The sequence below is a fragment of the Plecotus auritus genome (genome assembly GCF_963455305.1).
Source record: "Plecotus auritus genome assembly, chromosome: 6".
Classification (NCBI taxonomy): Eukaryota; Metazoa; Chordata; class Mammalia; order Chiroptera; family Vespertilionidae; genus Plecotus; species Plecotus auritus.
Window position 1 is genome coordinate 150,451,368 of NC_137773.1, and position 22,949 is coordinate 150,474,316.

Below are 22,949 nucleotides of genomic sequence, written 5' to 3' on the forward strand. Positions count from 1 at the left end.
TCAGTTTGGAAATGATGAGGTTATCCTGCTGTGTGAGATTTGCTGCTGTCCCATCGACAGATTAATAGTGAAGGGAGTCACCTGGCTGGTGTGGCGCAGTGGTTGGGCATCCACCCATGAACCAGGAGGTCATGATTCCAGGTCAGGGCACATGTCTGGTGTTTTGGACTCGATCCCCATTAGGGGGCGTGCAGGAGGCAGCCAAATGATGATTTTTCTCTCATCATTGATGTTTCTCTCTCTCCCTTTCCCTTCCTCTCTTTGAAATCAATTAAAAACACACACACACAAAAAAACACATTAAAAAACAAAATAAAAAAAGGAAGGGAGTCAAGTCAGCTTTGAAACAGGCTTCTTCATCCTGACACCTGCTGCTTTCACAAGCCAGAAGATTCTTACCAGTGACACTTAAGAATCTTTCACAGACAATTAGATCGTTTAGTCTTGGTTGTGCCCGGCTCACACAGTTCATCTCATTCTCAGGGCGCCCCCTTCCCCACCACCATCTCTGAAGACCTATGAGGATGCAGTAAGGCCACCAGAGGTGGGAAGGCAGGGACGCATCCAAGCCTGATGCCAGCAGAGCTCACTGTGAGGTCGGGGTCGATCACCAAACTGTCCTGCGCCTTAGGCTTCTCAGCTTTGCCTTCTCTCCTCCCAACCTCTCTCTCGTCCTCAGTGTCTGGAATGAGAGAGGGAACCTTGGATGTTGAGTACAGACCCAGAACCTTTGCTGCGTTTGCTGAGAGAGGTGTGTGTAACGTGAGAGAGTCCGACACCAAGATGAGAATTCACCTGTACTTGGTGTAAGAGAAAAGTTGCGCCTCAGTGCTAATGAGAGACGACAGAACTAACCAGAAGAGAAAAAAGAAATGGGTAGAATATGTTCTGATTGTGCAGATGTAATAGTAATTACCATCTTTTGCATGATCTGATTATCAGAATCATTTGCAGCCTCCAAATTACAACAAATCCCATTAAAATATAACAAAATAACGTCATTGTCCTTTTGTGACTTAGTACATTCCCAAAATCAGCCCATGAACATTTATCCTTATAGGTGTTTCCCTGGCATTGCACACTCACCTGGGGCAGGCCTTTGGGGGGCTATCGCCTGTGTCCCATCCCCACCCCATCTCTTCCACTGTTGCTGAAGGAATGAACCATTGCATGTGCAGGACTGATGGTCTTAATGTAAATAATTTAGAAAAATTGTTGGACAGAACCATTGAGGAAGATGAGGAAAGGTTAGGTAGAATAGAAAATTCATGATCATCAGGGTGGACTGCTGACAAACTGCTGGGCATTTTCTCCACTGTCCATCGTCTGTCATCCTATTCTAATTCTCACCAGGGAAGAGAAGATGGGAGAGGTTGCCAGAAGGAAGTACCAGCCATGCCCTGATATGGGCAGATTTTGTTAGAGCTAAAAGACAGGCTGCAGGAAAAAGGTGGGCCCTGGGCAGTGCTAGATTTATAACTCCTAAGAGAGGTTCTTTACTGTTTCTTGGGGCTTGAAATTTCCAATTTCCTTTATTATTTTTATAATTTTCCCCTTAAACTAAGTGAGATCTTTTAAAAAAATAAATGTCCAATGCTATGAATACTTTATCAATTTAGTAAAATTATTTCTTTTTAGTAGAAAAGCATATTTATTCTGGTCTCTTGGTAACAAGACCAGTGGTGACTCAACCACGTGTTCTGGGACAGGTAACACCTGTTCCCAGGTGGTGGCATACCCAAAGGACAGGCTGGGGTCCGGGAAGGAGCAGATTATACCTCGCCCGGGAGTAGAAAAGAACCTTTAAGCAAAGGCTTCTTCCAAGAAATGCATTCAAAGAATGGCAGCCTAGAGCCCCAGCAGGTGCCTGGACAGAGGGGTGGGAAAGGGGGGCAGTAGGGTCTGAGACGGGGAGAGAGAGGGAGACCTCAGTTGTGTGCTTTCTGTGCTGGAGACCACAGGTTTCTTCCAGCACTTGTGGGTGATGGGCATGCTATTTAGTGGGGTTTCCCCAGAGGAAGGGGCTTCCAGTATTGAGGTAACCAGCTCAGCCAGCTTTCCCTGTGGCTGGAGAGGAGGTGAGAGTGAGTCACAGAGGCAGAGTCGGCCATGAGCTGGTACTTGGTGCTGAAGGAAATGGGAAACTGATGGAGGATCCTCAGCTGGGGCATGGCTCAGTCACCTCTACACGTGGGAAGGATTGTCATTTTAGGGCCTTGGAAGGAGGATGGATGGGGAGGGCTTCTCACTGAGTCTGTCTGTCCTTCCTAACAGAATGGAGCCGACCCTCCTGGGTTTCTGTATCCTTCCTCCAGTTAACCTCAGATGGCACTTAGGAACACTCTGCCCGCGGCTCTGCACAGAGCACCCTGCAATAGACGTGGGATTCACCCATTTTGCAGGTCAGGGGGCAGAGGATCAGTGAGAGCTGGTCATGCCCAGGGACTCACTGCTAGCATGGCAGGATTAGGAGTCAAACCCAGGTCACTATGAGAAACACAGTGATCTGTTGGGCCTCGTGCCTCTAAAGCAGTCCCAGGCCAGGGAGTGGGGAAGATGGGACAGAGGACCACAGCAGCTTGATGGACTTGAGGTCACTTATAAATGCCTCTTAGGGAGTTCATCAAGCTCTTAGCCAAGGAGGAGCCAGCAGATCACAGCATGGGGGTGGGCGGGAAGTCCTTTGATTCCCCTAGGCCAGTGGTCGGGCAAACTCATTAGTCAACAGAGGGGCACACCACGGCTTGCGAGCCGCATGTGGCTTGCATGTGGCTTGCGAGCCGCAGTTTGCTGACCACTGCCCTAGGCTGGTGGGGGCACTGGAGCCCAGAGCCAGGAGGAAATGGGGGGAGGGGTCTAGGAAGGAGGCTGAGTCTCCATGTGGAAGTCTGATGGAGCTGGAGTTGTGGATTGCATAGCAGGCACTCCATCCTTACACCGAATGAACTGCTTATTTGGAGGTAGCTAAACCCTCCCAAGTCAGCCCTCGGCCCACTGCATAGAGGAAAGACACTACCCAGGTTTCAGCTGAGAACTAAGTACTAAAAAGGGAAGAACTAACCAAAGTAAGTGGCTGGCCTCATCCTCCCCCCAGGCCTGGAGCAGCCAGGGCCCTGGAGACCCTGATTCTGGCTCCGGCCAGCCGCCAGCCAGTTGTGTGGTTGGACAGGCCCTGTCCCATCTCTGGCTTTCTGGATGTGTCCCCAGAGGCTGCTGGACTGAGTGACCACTCTAGCCAATGGATCTCTAACTCTTGCTCATAATTCAGTGCCATCTTAGAACATGATGCCAAGCCAGTAGCATGCCCATCCTGGGGAGATGGCCCTGCTGGTCAGAAGGGTTAAAGGGGCTGTAGGGATTAGAGTGTGGGGTCAGGGTGTCTGTCAGCTAGTTTACCCCTGGATCTTCTGCCAGCAGGCCCCAGTGCAGGATCCTTTCCAGCCTGCACCCTCTTCTCCTGGGAGGCAGTGTTGGCCCACCTCCCTGGGCCCAGCTCTCCCTCATGTGCCCCCAGGGTACTCTGGCTCATCCATCTAAGGATGTATTTGGCTCAGGTTGCCAGGCAACAGGGATGGGGCTGCCCTGCCCTTTCTGCTGGCAGGCATTCATTCTGTGCAGAGGGGACCTATGAGGAGGACAGAACAGGTGACAGCTCCCAGGTATTCCATCTCTAGGACACTTCCTTCTGTAGCCAGGTGGCGAGTGGTAAGCAGGGAAGGCTGGGAAAGGGCCAGCACCTAGAGAGGTTTGCAGTGTTTCCACCCAGTGAGCCAACTTACTGACCCCGCCCAGCTCCTCCTCCAATCCCATCTCTCACTCCATCCTCCTCAGGCTCGGCTTCCTCCCCAGCTCCACCCCACCCACCACCCACCACCCACCACCCACCACCCACCCCCATGTCTGGACGGTGTTGAGATGAAACAGGACCACTCTGTGCTCATTTTCCTCACCAGACGTGGGAGTGATTATTGCCTTGTTGGGGTTTCACAAAGATTGAATACTTCACTGCATGGCACGTGGTAAACGCTCAGGTGACAGGTAATTTTGTTAATGAAATAGTGACAGCAGTCGCCCTTTGTAGATGGATGAGGGAAAGATGGGTAGGGCTGCAAGGTTTTGAGAATCATTGATCTGTCAATTTTGTGTCGTGAGCTGCAAGGCGCACATCCTTGTGATCTGACAGGTAGAGCTGCATGTCCCATTTTATAAATGAAGACTGTGAGGCTCTGCGAGGTGAAGGCTTTTACATGGAGTGCAGGACCCAGAGTGCTTACTGCTGAGCTGGGAAGGGCACCTGGGTCTCTGACTCCCTGGTGGGTGTTTTCCCTGCTGCCCATCCCAGCAGGAAGTGGGACAGACTCGCCCTGCCCCTCTTGGTGGGACCCCCACAGCTGCTCACAGAAGAGTACCTCATGTTCACAGCTCTGGTACTTCCCCACAAGCACAGCCCAGGTGGACTGCAGGGGCGGAGGCTTTGAGGCGTGTGATTAGAACAGCAGTTGGTGAGGTAAGCAGGTCATAAGTCCCAGCCAGACAATGTTCACTACCAAGCAAGGCTGTGGGCGGTGTCTGTTGGGGTTGTCAGGGAAGGCTTCCCGGGGGAGGTTGTGCACAGTGAGCAGGACTTTATGGGCAGACAAAGGTGGGCATGGTAAGTAGAGGGCCAGGCTGTGTCAAGGCTGAAGGTTGTGAAGGGCTTGGGGATTCCGGGGAATGGAGTGTGGGGCAAGGTGGCTGGACTGTGGCCTCGGTGGGCATAGCGTGGTGGGAGAAGGAGCTGAACTTGGACAAGTAGGCGAAGTGAGGCCCCAGAGAGCCTAGCTCCCACATGCAGGAGTCAGGGTCTTCCCTCCAGGCAGTGAGGATCCACTGGGGTTTAGATTAAGGAGGGACATGATCATGGATTAGAAGAAGAAGGTGGGGTGGGGTCTGATTGGAGACAGGAGATCCAGGCAGCCTGAACCAGACAAGGCTGGGAACATTCTGAGGATAAAATGAGAGGAGGGCTTGTGAGAGGGTAAGCCAAGGCTTCTCCTCTGGCTGTGAAGGTCAGCCCCGCTGGGGATGTCTGTTTTCCTGATCCTTTTCTGTAGAGTGAGGAACAGGAACAATGAAGGCTTGTAGAGGAGGAGCTTGGCTTTTCCCTGCAAGGTCACACCATCCTCAGATGTACCAAAATTGGCCACCTTGAGCTCCTCTGTCCTTCCTGCCTCCACAATGCCCTGGGTTCCCTGACTGCTTCTGTCCTGCCAAGGGGGTGCCCAGGACGCTGGCAGCCCTCCCACACTCGCCCCTTCTGCCAACTGCCCAGGGCAGAATGGACTACCCGGTGAGGAGATGGCTCTTAGATATCTGTGCTCCCCAACCCTCTGGTCATTGGGTCTGTGAGCTCCCTCTGCCCCATGGTCACTGGGTGCGGGAGCTTCCCCAGATCCCTCTGGTGACTGAGGGTGAGAACTCCCTCCACCCTCTTGCCATCAGGCGGGCGTGTGAGCTCCCCTAGCCCTTTGTGCAGCTTCCTATCCCTCCCTTGCTAGGCTCCTCTTCCAGGTACACTTGCCTCGCTTTCTTTGCTCTCTCCCAGGGATTCCCTGCTCTTCTCTACCAGCTTCCAGCTTCCCAGCAAGCTCAGGAGTCCCTCAGGACTCCAGGGAGGCAGTGATGTGTAAGGGAGAGCGCACCTCTCTGCCTTGGAGACAGAAACCCAACTTTAAACTGGCTGCGCAAAAAGCAGAAGGGCAAGAGCCATGGAGCCGGAGTGGAGGTGGGGCTGCCATCCTGAACCCAGCCCTAGCTCAGAGCAGGCAGCCTGTTCAGGCCAGTTGGTGCTGTTCCCTGCCTATAGGCCAGCTCACGGTCTGTTCTCGAGGCCTGAAACCCCAGCCTCCAAAGCCCTGGTGACCCCTGCTCCTTGCTCCTCCTGCCTTCTGTCCAGGCCGGGCCTGTGGAGGTTACTGAGCACCACCTGCACTCCTTTGCCAGGGGGGCTGGTGGCTGGAGAATATCCTATGATGCATCATCAGTGATCACAGCATGTTTCAGTCACCACCCATGGCCCTTTGCGCAGTGCCAGAGTAATTGTCTGTGAGGTCAGGGCGGGTAAGGAGAGCTGTCGCCTCGGCTCGGTGTTCAGCAAGGGTGTCTCCCTGCCAGGAACGCTGGCCTGGAGAAGAGCTGGCCTGGAAGCTGGCCACAAGCAGCTCAGTTCAGCTTTGACCTGTGGGAACACCCGCTGGCCCCCATGGCCCCTGCCCCTGAGGCAGAGGCAGAACCAAAAACAACCATTCCTGGTTCAGAACTGGAGAGTTGTGCCTGTGGCCTCTGCACCAGAGACAGGCCCCTCTGGGGGTGGCTCATTCTGAGAGAGGCAGAGAACAGGTTCTGTCCTGACCTGTTGCTGAGCGGGGAGTAAAGACTGCACAGACGGAAGAGGGTAAAGGGAAGCATTTAGAACAATTGTTTCTTGTTGATTTCCCCCTCCAATAAAGGGAGAGGGCTAGGAGAGAAAAATGGGTGTCGGGGGAAGAGAGCTATGAAATCACTGAGATGGAGGAGACAGGCGCTGCCACCAGACACAGACAGGCTTCCACGAGCCACAGCCTGTCTGTGACCATGACCTGGGGCTTTGAAAAAGCTGGGGTGGTTTGCTGCTCTGGGCAGTGGCGCTGTCCATGCCTGGGTTCTGACCGAGTGGAACAGAAGGCTGAAGTTTTCCACGGAGGCATTACTGCATATTGGAGCACAGGACCAATTCTGTTTCGTGTGGAGGACGAGGTGAGCAGCGGGGCTGCTGCTATAATGGTGGCCGATAACCTGCAGCCAGGCAGAGCAGGGGGAGTGGAGAGAAGGGTCCTTACCTTGCCCTGGGATCAGGGAGGACGTTCATCAGTTTCACTCCCCGATTGCAGCCAAGGTGGGGCTTCGGTGAGCAGACTGAGCTGTCTCTCCCTCCCCAGCAGTTCCCAGGCTGGGCTGCTGTGAGTAGGGTCTAGTGTTGGGGGCAGGAGATTTTTGTTTGGGTCTGTGCTCTGAGTTAGAGAGAACCTCTGGGAAGGGTTTCTTTTCAGGGAGAGAAAAAAAAAAAAAGACTGTTACCAAAGTAGCCACTTATTTTTAGGATATTAACAGATCCTACGTGTACCACCAAGATCCAGAAATTCTCCCCTGATTCTAATTCATTAAGTCTCCCCCTCCATTCCTCCACATCCAGCCAAAACACTGCAGGCTTCTGTCCAGGCCAGAATATGAAATGCAGGCCTGAAAAGGTCCCCAGCTAGCCTATCCACCTGCTTCTCCCCCACCTAAATCAGAAGAGGGCAGAACCCCAGATGTTGGTCCAAAAGAACTTGGCTCCTCTCCTACCTCCACCATGCAGCAAAAGGGCCAAATAAGGCCAGGTTCTGGCGTGGACAGCAGTGTTGGCTCATCCATCCACCTCAGCTTGGGGGAGGGCTGGGTGTGATGTGGGAGAACTGGCTGGGCAGTGTGCAAAAATACACAGTAAAGTAGGCATAACAGGGGTCAGCCCCTGCCCACCCACAGCCTCCATCCAGGCCAGCTGGTAGCTTCAGTCTTAAGACAGAGAGACCTGTGAGGTGATTAGCTACTTCATCAATATAGGAAAGGGGATGGAGGCTGAGTGAAGAGTAGAGGCAGCATCTCTTAGGAACCTGTGAATGTGTGATGGTGTGGTAGACATGATCTAAGGTGACCCCCAGTGACTCATCCTTGCATGGTCCCCTCCCCTTGAATGCACATAGAACCTGAGATATGCTTCTAGCTGATATGGTATAGTAAATGTGATGGGATGTACCTGCCATATTGTGAGAGGGTCTGTGAGGGGCCACGTGGCAAGGAACTGTGGATGGCCTCTAGGAAAAAAAGAACAGCCCCTGGCCCACAGCCCCCGAGAAAATGGGGACCTCAGTCCTCTAGCCACAAGGAACTAAATTCTGTCAGCAACCTCAGGAGTTCAGAAGTGGATCCTGAGCTCCAGAAAGAAACATAGCCCAGCTGATACCATGATTGCACCCATGTGAGACCCTGAGCAGAGGACCCAGATAAGCTGTGCCCATACTCCTGCCCCACAGAAACTGTGACATAATCATGTATGTTGTTTTAAGCTACTGAGTTTGTGGTGTTTGTTACACAGCACAGATAACTAATACAGATGGGGTGAAGATGTCTGAGGGAGGGGATGCCTTAGAGATGCCCTCATTTTGAAGACAAAGAGTTGGAGCATCCAGGAGGGGCTGTGACCTGCTCCCAGTTACAAAGCTGGCTGGGGCCACCCACAGCAGGCACGAGGGAAGCCCCTAGGAGCTGGGTTCTGGTTCCCACTCTGCTACTGCTCTCCCTTCATGTGGCCCTGAGCAAACACTCCTGCTTCTGCACCTTTGATTTTTCTTGTCACATGATCAGATGTTTCCTAGGTACCTTCTTGCCATGACTTAGCATTCTGAAGCTACTCGGATCTGAGATCTTTCTGGAAACCAGCCTTCTGCTCCTTGGTACTGTTTACTCTTTGCTGTTCCTTGGCCCCTCCCATGTGGTGTGTTTCCACTGGGACTTCAGGAGGCAGGGTCTTCCTGCCCTGGGCACACTTGGACTCAGAGAAACCTCTGAGGTGGAGCTCTTGGCTGTGCACCAGGAGAAGTATTGTCTGGCCATGACCCTGGGGCTGTGTGATCTTGGGCAAGTGGCCCCTTTCTCCACCTTCACAACTTCTCAGCTCAGTGAGCAGCTTGTACAAGATCAGCTGGCTTATGCCATCCGTGGTGCTGCTTTTGAGATGGGCTCCTTAGGGCCCCGGAGCTTGTGGGATGGAAACAGGTGACCTGGCTATCGTATCCCTGTCTTGGTTACCCAGGAAATCCTAGCCCAGGGGAGACTTGGGTATTAACTCAGGTCCCCTTACTCCCTTCCCCTAGCCTGGCCCTCTGGCCACCCGAAAGCCTGACCAGCAGTCATTTCTGGTCCAACAGGGGTGGAGACACAGTTGCCTGCTGGGTGGTCCTGTGCCCACTTCCAAGCCTAGGGTCCTTGGAATCTAGAGTGCCTTTTCTATCCCAGAACACAACACTAAGCATTACCTGGAAGGCTGTCCCTACTCTTTGAGTCAGTCCTGGGCAGGCAGGTGACTTTGAGTCTGTCCTGAGGGCAGAAGGAGGCTTCTGTCTGTTGAGAATGGGGAAGCCTACAAGCCCATTCTTCTCACCAGCTGACTGTGGAGGCGCAGGGCCTGGGATTGCACCCAATTTCTCCTTGTCAAAGCAGCAAGGTGAACAGCACTGTGCAGGCTGTGTGAGGACAGGAGTGAAGCTGGGCCAGCAAAAGTGCCAGGAACAGCTAGCTCCCTAGGCTTATGGAGACCTCAGAGTCAGCACCCAAGGCTGCCCAGCCCAGGAGTTCCTCTGAGAGGGGGTGGGCATCTGGGAAGATGCTCTGCCTACAGCAGCCTACAATCTGGAGGCCACCTTCCACCTTCCTGAGTGAACTTGGTCACATGGCCAGGCCACTGCTGTGCCCCCAGGGATGGGAGCTGTGGGTCTATTGTCACAAAGCCCCTCTGACTGGACCTCAACTAACAATCTAGGAAACACAAGCCATGCCTCTCAACACTCTTTCTCCCCATTCTCACTACCCCTGTAAGTGAGGCTTTTCACATCACATCAATGCCACCAGCAATTTCCTTGGCAAGAAAAGGATGAGCATATATATTACTTTACCAAACTCCATGCTGTGGATGGGTCAAGAGTTCCTATCAGTTAAATAAATTACCAAATTGCATTAATACCGGCCTTGTCAGAAGATCAGCTGGTGATGGGAACTAAGCATACTTACATTTCTCTCAAACATACATATACTCACTATGAATTAATTCTTCACAGCACCCAGGCAGCCACTCAGACACATGGATGTGATTGGCATGTGTAGGGTCTGGCTGGAACTGGGCTGAGCTCCAAACCAATTAAAATAGACTACATTCTGCCCACTGGTCTGGCTATCCAGGAAATGGTGTATGCTGTGGGCAGGAACTCCTTTTCTGAGTTGATGTTGGAGGGTGGCTAGTCCTCAAAGATAGCAGGTGCTGGTGGTGGTGCTGGTGTGGAACCTGCCCCTACTTGAAGCTGACAAGTGTTTAAAATGACTCAGTGAGATAGAGAGGGTCCAAACAGTGGGTGGATTGACTGGGTGGGAGGAGCTCTGTAGCTCACACAAGCTGTGTGGTCAGATCTCAGGTGGTTTTTAAGAAGCCCTGAAGATGTTTTATTTGTAAGGTTCTCAGTTTCACAGCTAAGACACCAGGGGAACTAGAGGGTTTCCAGACACCAGGGCTTCTGGTGCCTGTTTCATTGAGCTCACATGCATGAGTGTGTGTTTGTGTGTGTGCGTTTGCACGCATCAGTGGACATGCACACATGGTGGTTACACATGGGTTCTGCCCGCTGAGCTGATCTATCTGGACTTGCTCCATCTCCTGGTCTGTGGTTAGAAGTGCTCACAGCAGTTCCCCAGTACCCAGCTAGATCCTGCCTCACTGTGAAGATTAATTTGTTGCCAAGTATAGTTATAGTCTAGTTCCGTAGGAAAATGTCATGTTGACCAGAATGTCTAACGAATCAGCACAATATTTCCTGAATGTGCCAGTAATCTGAGAGAAATGGATGTGTACATGTGTGTGCATATTTTTTAAAATCAGCATTATTTTGACATAACTTTAGGCTTATAGAAAATTGTAAGAACAGTACCACGATTTCCCATATGCCTTTCACTCAGAATGTTAACTTTTTACTGCTCTCAGAGGATTCATAACACTGCTGTGAGGTAGTCATTTCTGCTCCCATCCTATACAATAAAACCCTAATATGCAAATCGACCAAACAGCGAAACGACCGGTGGAATGACCGGTCGCTATGATGCACACTGACCACCAGGGGGCAGATGCTCAACACAGGAGCTGCCCCCAGCCTGCAGGCCACAACCTGCAGAGGCAGTGGGGGGCGGGGCCAGCAAGCAGGCAGCGCAAGGCCAGCCAAGGTGGGTGCCAGTGGGCCACCCTCCCCTGATCGCCCTGCCTGTCACCCCACAGATCAGCCCTGATGGCCAGCCAGGCTTAGGGACCCTACCCTAGGCACCAGGCACCGGGCCAGCCAAGGCACTGGGCCTCTAGTTGTTAATATAAGGAAGCTGCGCCTCAGAGGATAGTAACTAACCCAAGACCACACAGGAAATAAGTGGCAGAGCCAGGATTAAAATCCAGGTCTGTCAGACTTTGAATGTATGTCCTGACTATAGTGGCTGTAGTGTGAGTGTGCAGGTCTCCTGTCCTTCTGCCAAAAAACTTCCTTTCTTGTGTTGCAGGTCTGCTAGAATGAATTACCTCAGCATTTGATTTTATTTTACCTTCATTTTTGAAAGATTTTTGCTGGGTATAGAATCCTGTGTTGACAACATTTTTCTTTTACTGCTTCAAAGATGTCACTTCCCTTTCTTCTAGTCTGTATAGTTTCTGTCAAGGTAACAAGATTTTTGTTCTATGTTTTCTTGGATCTGTGGTCCAACATAGTTATAAGGAGATTTTAACAATATGAAAGAAATCTTACATATTTATCCATGCAGTGACCATCTCCTGTGTTCCTCATTCCTTTGTGTAAATCCACATTTCCATCTGGTGTCATTTCAGTTTCCTGAAGGACATCTTGTAACATTTCTTGTTGTGAGTGTCTGCTGGTGATAAATTCTGTCAGCATTGTATGTTTGAAAAGTATTTCTTCTTTGTTTTTGAAAGATGTTATATATCTGAAAGTTATTGAATTCTAGGTTAATTGGTTTTTCTTTCAGTAGTTTGTAAATGGCTCCTTTGTCGTCTTGCTTGCATTGTTTCTGAGGAGAAATGGCTGTCTTCTTTATCTTTGTTTCCATGTACATAAGGTATCTTTTTTCCCCCTGGCTACTTTTGTGATTTTCTCCATATTGCTGATTCTGTGCAATTTGTATATGATGTGCCTTGTTTGGTTTCTTTATGTTTCCTTTGCTTGAGATCCATTGAACTTTTTGGATCTGTGGGTATATAGTTTTCCTAAAATTTAGAATATTTTCAGTAATTATTTCTTCAAATATATTTTGCTGTCACCATCCCCATCCTCCAATCCTTTGAGGACTTCAATAACATGTATGTCAGGCTATTTGACATCATCCCACAACTCACTGTTGTTCCAATTATTTATTTTTATCCTTTTTCTGCATGTTTCATGTTCACTGGTACTTTCTTCTGTAGTGTCTAATCTACTGTTAATCTCATCAGTGTATTTTTTTACCCTGCACATTGTAGTTTTTACCTCTAGAAGTTTGTCATATCCTTTTAAATATTCTCCACATCTCTTTTTAACTTTTTGAACATATGAAATGCAGTTAGAATAACTTTTTTTTAATGTTGTTGCTAATTCTAACATCTGTGTCAGTTTGGGGTTGGTTTCAATTGATTGTGTTTTCCTCCTCTTTAGGGGTATATTTTATTGTTTCTTAACATACCTGATAATTTTTTAAATATATTTTTATTGATTTCAGAGAGGAAGGGAGAGGGAGGGAGAGATAGAAACATCCATGATGAGAGAATCATGAATTGGCTGCCTCCTGCATGCTCCCTACTGGGGATCAAGCCCACAATCTGGGCATGTGCCCTTGACTGGCATCAAACCTGGGACCTTTCAGTCCACAGGCTGAGGCTCTATCCACTGAACCAAACTGGCTAGGGCTACCTGATAATTTTCTTATTGGATGCTAGACATTGTGACTTTTGCCATGTTACTGGGTTGTTTTGTATTCCTATAAACATTCTTAAGATTTGTTAGTTGAGACCAGGGTTGTGTTCAGTTTCAGGCTAATTATTACCCACTATGGAGGCACAGCCCTTTTGACTCCTCTCTCCAGTGTCCCAAGATTTCCACTCTGGAAACAGGCGGGAACAGGTGGGAACAGGCACTCTCCCAGGCCCTGTGTGGATTCCAGGCACTGTTTCCTTTAATCCATTTGAGTGGTTCTTTCCCCAGTCTTGAGTAGGTTTCCTTACACACATGTACTAAGCAGTCCTCAGCTGAAAACTCGGAGGAGCCCCTTTGCAGACCTCTGGAGTTCTCTGTGCATCTCCTGCCTCTCTGGTACTCTGTCTGTGAACTCCAGACTCTCAGCTCTATCTCCTCAATTCAGCAAGTCCAGCAGGTTCCACCTGTCTCCCCCCTCCCTATGCTGTGGCCTGAAAGTTTCCTAAAGCAATAATTTGGGGGCAGTTGTGGGGCTCACCTCATTTGTTTCACGCCTCTCAGAAGTAATTACCTTCAGTGCCTGAAGTCCAGTGTCTTGAAAATCATTATTTCATATATTGCGTCTGTCTTTTGGTTCTGTCATGTGAGAGGATAAATCTAGTCCCTATTACTTCATCTTGATCAGAAGCTGAAATCTTGGAACCTTGGTTTTTTGTTTAATTATTTATTTGTAAAACACATCGGTCTGGGCCCATGACTGCGAACATTGACTCAGACAGGGGATGTTAGCATCCTTGATTTTCATCAGTGATGTTCATCCAGTTGATTACATAAACATGTACATTTGCCCTGTAAGTGGCCACATGATTTCTGCACTCCAGACTCTTTTTCAAGAACTTGCTGCTATTCAACTCTTATAAAAAGCTCAGCAGCCAGTTTGGTTTTACCTCATGAGTACTGTGACTATTGCAGTTGGTCATGTATTATTTTTTTTAAAAAAATGTTTTTATTGTTTTTTAGAGAAAGAGGAAGGGAGAGGGATAGAGAGATAGAAACACTGATGACAGAGGCCATCGATCGGCTGCCTCCTGCCCACACCCCCAATGGTGATCAAGCCTGCAACACGGTCATGTGCTCTGACCTGGAATCGAACTAGTGAACTCTTGGTTCCTGGGTGGATGCTCAACCGCTGAGCCATAGCAGCCGGGCTAGTCATGTATTTTTACTTTTATCTTTTGCTTTGACATCATCCCATGACTGCCAGGGAGATCGGGCAGCTTCTTAGTCTGACTTCAGTGACTCGAGTAAGATGTTGCAAGGTGTATTTCTGTAAGTAAAGTTTTTGCTCCTGCCTTCTCTTTTTAGTTTACATCTCCTTTGCCTTATATCTATCTCAAAATTCTTAATTGTCGATAAGAGAAACCTACTCTCTCTATCCAGTTGATTTGTGTAGACAATTATATAGAGTAATGATTGGGAAGCAGAGGAAACCTCAGGCCAGGTGTAGACTCGCTTAATTAGAAGCTCCTTGTGTGGGTTGGGATTGCTCACGTGTTTCCTCATTTAGCCCATGGTGAGCCAGTCGGCCCGTCAGGACTCAGGTAGGAGCTGGCGGAGCCCTGGTCTGGGGCCGCCTTTCTGTGCACTGGGTTGGGCAGGGGTGATTTGCAGTGTCCTGAAAGCTCATGGGGTCCTGGGAGAGGTAGGGGCTGAGGTCAAGACCAGACTACAAGCTGGGCCTGGGGGCTTTGGGAAGTGGGGGGGAAGCTAGAGAGGAAAGGAAGAAAAGCAAAGACGAGAGCACGCCATCAGGCAGAAGGAGACGTAGCCAAATCTCCCCTGTGGCAACCAGCGGTGCTGGTGTGGCCATCTGAGCCTGGGGTTTCTCCGAGCCCAGCCCTGCTGGCCACCTGCTTCCTTGGAACTCGCCTCTTTCTGCCAAACGTGAAACCTCTGGGGAAGGAAGCAGGAGGTGGGTCAGGAAGGGAGACGGAGGCTGAACCTCCACGGCCCCAGCCCCAGGTACTGTGTGCAGCCCTGGCAGGCCATCATGTCCCCGGACACCACAGGGCTGAGTTAGGGTGTTCTGGAGGAATGATGGAGTGGAGGACCGGCCTTCCTGGGAGTACCCTGTGGGTTTGCAGACTGGAGGAAAACTCCCCACCTGGAGTCCGAGCTTTCCTGGGTCACACGGGACCTTTATTTTATTTTTCCTCTTCCTTTTCTGTCCTCACCCCTTCTACATGATTGAAGCATGGGCTGTTATGCTGATGGGGTTCTTAGGACCCACTTGCCCTCTTCCTTCTTACTCTACTGGGAAGCTGAGACCCTGAGCAGGGGTTGGACAGGTCCAAGGTCCATAGCTAGCCAGAGACACACATAGGGCCAGTACTTCCTCCTGCACCCCAGGCTTTCTCCTTTCCAGCAGGGGTGGGGGGGCATTGTGAGGCTAGTGGATGATACCCCCTAGCCCTGACTCAGGGCAGGCTTTCCTGGGGTCACTGGGCTTGGTCAGAGGACAGGGGACAGGTGGAGGACAATGGGGCGGCGTGAGGGTCAGCAATGGGTCAATCTCCCAACTGGAGCAGGAGAAAGGGTCTGGGTCAGCCCAGCCCACCTCTGTCCTGCCAACCCCCTTCCCACCCTTCCTCCTCTCCTCCCTCCTCGGTTCTGTCTTCCCTGAGTCCCTTGGTGAGGCCCAGGTGGCTGAGCATTCTCTGGCAGAGGGAATTAACACACTTAATTAAAGTGTCCAATGAAGAGCTTTGCATATTTCTTAATTACCGTCGGAGTCTTTGGGGGAACAGTTTGAAATGGGATTTTTCACGTGTTTCCTCATTTAGCCTACGGTGAGCCAGTCGGTCCCTCAGGACTTGGGTAGGAGCTGGCAGAGCCCTGGTCTGGAGCCATGTTTCTGTGCACTGGGTGGCAAGATGGGTGTGGAGGGGGGAACCTGGTCCCCAGACACCCAGGCTTGCTCACCTTGCCGCAAGGCTGGGGTTGGATTTTCTATTTTCTGAAAACGGAACAAAAGAAAACAAGGCTCAGGTAGATGTAGCTGGTGTCTTATTACCACAGGGCCTGGGGGCTGTGCGCCCCGCAGGAGGGCTAGTAATGGGGGACTTTGGGGCAAAGGTTTGCAGGGCATGGTGCATCCTCCCCGGAGGCCCCTGTGGAGCAGGGAAGCTGGGCCAGAATGGTCCTGGCCTCCTCCTCAGCTACAGGGCAAGGACAGAACCCCTCGGAGCAGGCCCTTCCCAGCACTCACAGCATTTCCTGGCTGTATGCTGCAAACTGCGCTGATGGGAGAACCTGGTCAGCCCGCCCAGCCTAGGAGTGGGTTGCTGGCCTGAGAGCAGGTTTGCCTTTTCCAGGGCCACCTTCTGACAACTGCAGACTCTCTCTGACCTAGAGCTGGCTGAAGGGGGGCTATGGGCCAAGATTCAGAGACTCTTTCCCAGGCAGCCCACCATGGTGGCCTAGAAATGGCAGTGGGTTCCACCAGGTCTTTTCTGCCTTCCATTCTGGGCCACTTCTGTGACCCTGAGGAGGACCAGGTGGGACCCCATTGTCTGTCCAGCAGGGCCTGGAGCTGGTGTGGGTGGTCAATGGGAACGGGTGGCTGAGAGCAGATTGTGGGCCCAGGTTCTGGCTGGGCTGGGCAAGGGGGCCACCTTGTGGGTGGTGCTCTCTCTGCCAGGCCTTGGCAGACCCTCTACGAAGTCTCCAGCAAATTTCTTGTGCTCTGCCTCACGTTCTCCTACGTTTCTGGCCGGCATGGCAATCTCTCCACCCACACCCACACCTACTATGGAGATGGCAGGGCGGAGAGGGGTCCTTCAAAGTGGGAGACAGTATCAGCGTGGGAATCTGGAGGCGCATGGACCACTCAGCTGTCACCCTATGGCCTGGGCACAAGCCAAGGCCCAGAGCCCTGGGTGGGTTTGGTTTCATGTGGCAGTCATGCGTGAGGCATGGAATTTGGCTTTAGATCTGGGTTTGTGTGCCAGCTCCACTGCTTACCAGCTCTGTGACCTGGGGGATAATAACTCACTCATTGGATCAAATGAGTGGCCCTAAGTAAAGCACCAGATTTCTTGTCTGGCTCTAAGAGAACGCCCCGTAAGAGTTCGAGTTCCTATTCTTTCCTTCTAGAGGTTCCTGGTAAATACTCAGTAAGGAATCGTCTGACCCTCGTTTGGTTGAAAGGAAAATGCATCTCTCTGCTTAATCAGGTGGGACTAAACTACAGGAATATTGCTAAGCCAAGAGCCGAGATAAAAAAGCTCAAATGATTTGGCTGCTTGTTTTTAATAAAATCCTGGCAGTAGAGTGGAATCTTTCAGAAAAAGCTCAGCTTTGCTGTACTGGTGTCTCAGACTGTTGTTAGCTGTATTCAGGACAGCGTGACCTTGAAAACAGAGCCCAGTGTGACCTTGAGAACAGAGCCCAGTGTGACCTTGAGAACAGAGCCGTGTGGGGAGGACCACTCTCTCAGAGGCTGCAGGGGCTGGAGGGAAGGCAGGAGGGACCTCAGGGGAGTGTCTCATGTCCCTCCCATGCGCCTTTCCCTATCTGCACCAGTTGAATGTCACTGCCCCTCTCGGTTCTCCCCTTGGCTACAGCCCAGTGGTAGTGGCCAGTCAGGTGATGGCTCCAGCCTCCTCCTGCTCTTTGTGGTGAGACTGGGGAAGCAGCCAGGTAGATGGGTTGTGCAAGCTCATCATTTCCGGGTTCCAGTACCTCTTACTCAGGTATGGGGTGAGGAAGGGGCAGCAGCCCTTCAGAGGGGAGAGGAGCTGGCACAGGACAGCCCTTTTACCAGCTCAGCCTCTTTATGTGATGCCAGGGTGGAGCCTGGGCAGTGGTGTGCAAGGGGCCCCTTTCCATCAGCTCTGTCTCAGGGCCCTCGGAAGCCTCCCAGAGATGGTGTGGAGGATACCTTTCCTGCATTGGTGTCAGACAGCGTGGCCCAGGCTTTCCTCTGCGAGCTCAGTGCCCGGAACATCCCTGAGTTCTGCCCTGGAGCCCTGGGGTCAGGGGCAGGGTGGAGGCCCTGCAGTCAGACTTGTTCAGTGGGGGCTGGATCAGGACACACCAGCCCTGAGCCTGCAATGGACAGTGCAGATACAGGCCGCAGGGAGGAAGAGCCATCGGTCTGAGCAGGTAGCCAAGCTGACAAGTTCAAAAAGGGTCTGAGCCCCGATATCTGGGCAGCCTCGGAAAGAGGACTGGGTGGTCGTGGGGAAGCTCTGAGGCAGGGAGGAGGGGGACTTCTGCCCTGAGAAATGAGGAAAACAAGCCTAGAGGAATAGAAAGATATTCCCTTTTGCAGCTCATCAGTGATGATCAGGTCATCCATGCCCAGGACTCGGTTGGGGTGCTGGGCCCCCGGTGTTCAAACCTGCCCACCCTCACTTTACAAGCCCTCCTGGGCCCCACACGGCACCTCGGTTTCCGGTGTCTGACCTTCCGGTTTGGGTCAAGCACTTCCCGAGTGGGGAGAGGCCCTCACCTGCAGCTGGTCCCAAGGAAGAGGTGCCTTGGCTTGGCAGGGGCTGTTCCAGGACTCCGGACATCCACAGCGATGACAATGATGACCTGGCAGGACCCTGAAACCCAGTTTGACTCAGAGATGCCAAGAAGGGTCAGAAATCAGAGCTCAGTTCCTGGTCAGGCCGCCTCATCCTGGCCTCCCTCAGCTCGGGCCCTGAGCACGAGGCTGTCCACTCATTGGCCCTTGTAGAAAGCGGGGGTGACATGAATACCCGCTTCAGAGTGGAGGACCACACAGGTCGGTGCTGAGCGCTCAGCACAGCGTAGCTGCGGGCGTGGAATCCTGCAGCTTCAGGCAGCAGGTGTCCCGTCTCCTCTGTTTACTCCTCTCATGTAAATCCTCCTGGCACGGACCCTGGCGTGTGCCTGGAACCAGCTCTATAAACACACGTGTTGCCTATGATGGTTATTGTGGGAATGTTCAGAAAGTATTGGCTGTGGCCAGGCCCCCACACCTGTTCCTCCTGACAGTCCCAATAAACAAGTTGTTTTCCTGGGATTGTCTCCTTCTACCCTGTAAGCCAGTACGAGTCCACTGCCAGTGGCTGGTGTCCTGAGAAGAAGCGACTCGGCATTGGAAACCCTGCAAGGACCTCTGAGTTCTCAGCTAATCCACGAACCTCCTGTTCCACTTTGTAATTCCACTGTCTTTCCTGCCTGTTTGCTCAGCTGTCCCGGGGAAGAACCTGGGGTCTCCCCACCTTCTCACCCTGCTCCCTGATGCTTGTCCCTCGTCCCCCGGGAGTAAGGTGCGGGAGCGTCACTGCCTAGGGAAGTTACCCGTGGGCCCTGCCATGCCTCTCTTCCCGAGGAGGAGGCTGTAACTTTGCATTGTCTTTTGGAAAAGGAGGAAGCTGTGCTCCCTCCCATTTGTCTGCCTCTCGCTGGCTCCTTAGCAATCTCCAGCCAGGCTGTTCTGGGAGGGGAGCCCCCACTTCCCACCTTCATATAAAATTTAAGGGGAGATTTAAAGCAATTGGGAAGTACCTTATAGAGATTAAATGCCCATCAATAGCTTTTCAAAGGACAGTTTTCAGTTGCAATTAGAAGAGACCTTAGGTGCATTACTGCTCACCCCAGAGAGGTTCTTCCAGAATGTGGCTCTTCTGACACCAGCTGGGGTACTGCAGTCTTTCCTGCCACTGCCCACCCAGACTTGGTGTCAGACTCCCCAGTTTAAGGGCGTAGTCCCCAATAAGATTGCCAGCCACACATGGGGTCCCCAACGACACCACACTCTGACCAACTGGCTCCAAAGCCAAGGGCTCCCATGACCCTCCTCAGGCTCCATCATTCACCAGAACGATTATTAGGTACCAGTTTTATTACAAAGAAGAAAGATCAGGAACAGCCGGATGGAGAGACCTGACGGGCAAGGTGAATTCGGTAGTGGTGGTGGTATCCGCTATCTGTTTACCTGCTACCTACCTCCTTCCCGTGTTAAGCATTTCCTGCGTGCCTGGCACTTTTATGATCTTATTTCATTTCTGCTACTGCCCTTTGAAGTCTCTGATGTTATGTCCAAATGAGGCACTGAGGTCCAGAGGGGCAGGGACCACCTCAGAATGATGGAGCTAAACAGTACCCCAGCTAAGATTTGGATCCGGCTGACCCATTCCAGGTCAAAGATGGAGCTACCTAAATTTGTCCCAAACACAGTCCAACAGATGTTCCTTCTGGCTAGAAGACTGTTATCTTTCCTTTACAGCTGTGGGCTGACAGGAGGTGGCTGCCCTTGTCTGTTATATGTTGTACCACTGAGGCCTCAGAGAAGGACCTTGCCCAGAGGAGCCCCGTGGGTCACCCTGCTCCATTCAGGCAGTGACCAGCTACCCCGCCAGGTGCAGACCGTGGACATCCGGTCTGAGAATCGGGGAGAGGCAGACTGGAGAACTCCTGGGTGCTGGCTCTCCTGCTTTCCCACCAGGGTTGTGTGTTCCTGGTAGCTGGAGCAGAGGGGACTGTGAGCCAAGCTCAGCTGTGCCAGTCCCTTCGGAGCCTCCCGGGGCCATGGCAGACTTGGTGGGACAGTGTAGAGAAGCATTCCATGCGGGGCCTGACCTAACAGATGTTCCTTCCTCCCCTCCCAGATGATAGAAATGCTACAGTAGGTTTTTCTGCCGCTGCCAGGCCCCAGGGGACCTGCACAGGGCTGGGTCAGAAGCCAAACACTGCAGTTAGGGAGATAAGTAGCACTTCTGGGATCCCCAAGAGACTTCCTGGTTCTCTTAGCCATAGCAGTGGTTCTCAGGGCATTTGCAAATGAGGGCAGATGAAGGGGCAAAGGGCGGGGGGGAGGGGGAGCGGGGGGGAGGGGAATCCAGGGTTGTCACATTAACAGGATCCTGCTGGAACTTACCCAGCAAGGCCCAGGGATGCTAACCGTCCTGCAAGGAGCTGGACAGTCAGGCACACTCTTCAAAAAATAGTCCTGCCTATGAGAGACACTGGGCAGTGGCTCATTTGCACCCCCTGCTGCCAGGTTCCTTAGAAAGCCACTTCCTCAGCAGTCTCTAGGCTGAATGAATGGGAAGTAAACAGCATGCCCCCACCCCAGCCTGTGACCAATGACAAGGCACTGTTTCCAGGAGAACGTAGGCCAGTGAGAGAGGAGCATCAGTCTTGCACGCACTTGCTCCAATTCTTCATATATGGCTCTGGCGTCAGTTACACTCTTGTGGGCCAGGAAAGATGTTGGAGTTGGGAGGTGAGAATTCACAGGGCAGGGACAGGCCTCCTTCTCGGTGCCTGGCAAGGACTCCCCTGCAGCCCAGCCGGTGTCGACTCAGCTGCCTTGCTCTGGGTCCCTCTCCCAGGGTCTGCCTTTCACTTCTGTTTCCGCATCTCATCTTTCCTTTTGGGCTTTTTTGTTATCTGTTGTCTTCACGGGACATGTATTCAGAGGAACCTAGCTCGGGTGCCATGGCTGAACCCCCTCTCTTCTTGTTTTACAGTCGGAAAGACGTCTCTGATCACGAGGTTCATGTACGACAGCTTCGACAACACGTACCAGGTGAGGTCCTGGAGCCCCTGTTCCCCGTCACCCATGGTGCCTGCAGCCAGGACAGTGGCCTGGAGACTATGCTGATCTCTCTCTGGGGCTTGCTAGTCCTGAGATGAGAATAGGATGTTCCCAGGGCCCAGGGCAGTTGTTTTGCTTTGAAGGAGCCTCCCCTCTATGCACTGGCCCCAGTCCAGTAATGACTCCGAGCCCTTCTGAAGGTCCAAACCTCGGCCAAGGAAATGTTTTCCAGGAGAGAAAGGACACGTTTCAGTCTGTGTCATCTTGCTGCCCGTGGGCAGGTCTAACCATTACAGGGTTTGGGTGGGTTGTCACCTGGAGGAGGATGGACAAGATGCAAAACAATGGAGGTGAAAGAGCAGTAGGAGAATTTGTTCCTTGAGCATAGTTATATTTGCTGGACCTCATGCATGGGCATGCACACACTCAGGCACACACACGTGCACGCACACACACACAGTTGCTGAGGCACTCTCGTCTCTGCAGAGGTTGATGTGATAGACTTGTACTGCCCTACGTGGGCAGGAGGCTGGTGGAGTGACCCCTGGCTCCTCACTCTCACGGTGGTCTGGGGTCAACCAGTGGCCCAGAGGTGGCTCCAGGTGGCCCAAAGGCTGAGCTCTTGGGGGTCGGTAACATTTCACTTTCCTGGCACGGGTGACTGAGAGGTTTGTGCAAATGAAGTGAATTTTCCTTACAATTATAGCTCTTTGCAAAAGGAACCACATTGAATCATTTCGGTTATTTTTAAGAAAAACAATATTTTCTTCCTCAAAGCAGAGACAAACAAAATGCATTTTTCTAAGCCAGTGGGACCTGTGAGGTACCAGTTCCAAGGCGTGTAAGTAGGTTTTATTTGAGAAGAACGCAGGCAGGAGGGTGTAGTACTTGTGTATATTTAGGGAACACTGATGAACAAAAGGAAATCAACTTACTCCTGCAGGACTTCTCAGGGCCTTGACTGCATCAACGTGTGGTTTTGTGCTGAAAGGGGGGTGTAGTGTGCAGGATCTCCCAGCTGTATCTGGCCATGGAATCTTTTTGTCACTGAGTCCTCACGGGGGAAATATTTGTAGAACACACTGGGGACGGCTGGGTAAGAGGTCCCTCTGCCTTCCTGGACTGACCAAGGATGCGGAGCACAACTCACTGCCAATTGCAGTTCTGGGTCTTCTCTTCAGCTTGAGTCTTCCTCTGGACTAGTCTTTGCCCCAGATACAGCCCTCTCTCTAATTTCCTGCTTTTCCTCTGCAGTTGTCTGAAATGCCGGGTAACTAGTGGACTTGATGGAAGGGTCAGAACATAAGGCTCTGGGGGTGGGGCCCTGGGTGACATGCACAGCCCTGGGCACCGGCTTTGGGAGGGTGATCTCAGCCTCACTGCCTTCATTATGTGCTTTCCAGGCCAGGGCTTTGCACCGATACAGCCTTAGCAGAGGCCTGGCCGCCCCATAAGGGGAGTTCTACCACACTGATCTGCATTTGGGATTCCATCCTAACAGATTGCAGTTCTGGAGTATGACCTAGTATTCAGCGTGTGTGTGTGTGTGTGTGTGTGTGTGTGTGTGTGTGTGTGAGAGAGAGAGAGAGAGAGAGAGAGAGAGAGAT

The 22,949-nt window shown here is 51.8% G+C and overlaps 1 protein-coding gene across 1 annotated transcript in view; it reads left to right on the forward strand.

The window, feature by feature from the left end:
* The window catches only part of RAB6B (RAB6B, member RAS oncogene family), a 47,421-nt gene that overhangs the window by 4,838 nt on the left and 19,634 nt on the right, over window positions 1-22,949 (forward strand). The window contains exon 2 of the mRNA XM_080671963.1: window positions 21,275-21,333. Coding sequence (XP_080528089.1) covers window positions 21,275-21,333 — 59 coding nt within the window. The remainder of the gene's footprint in view (window positions 1-21,274; window positions 21,334-22,949) is intronic.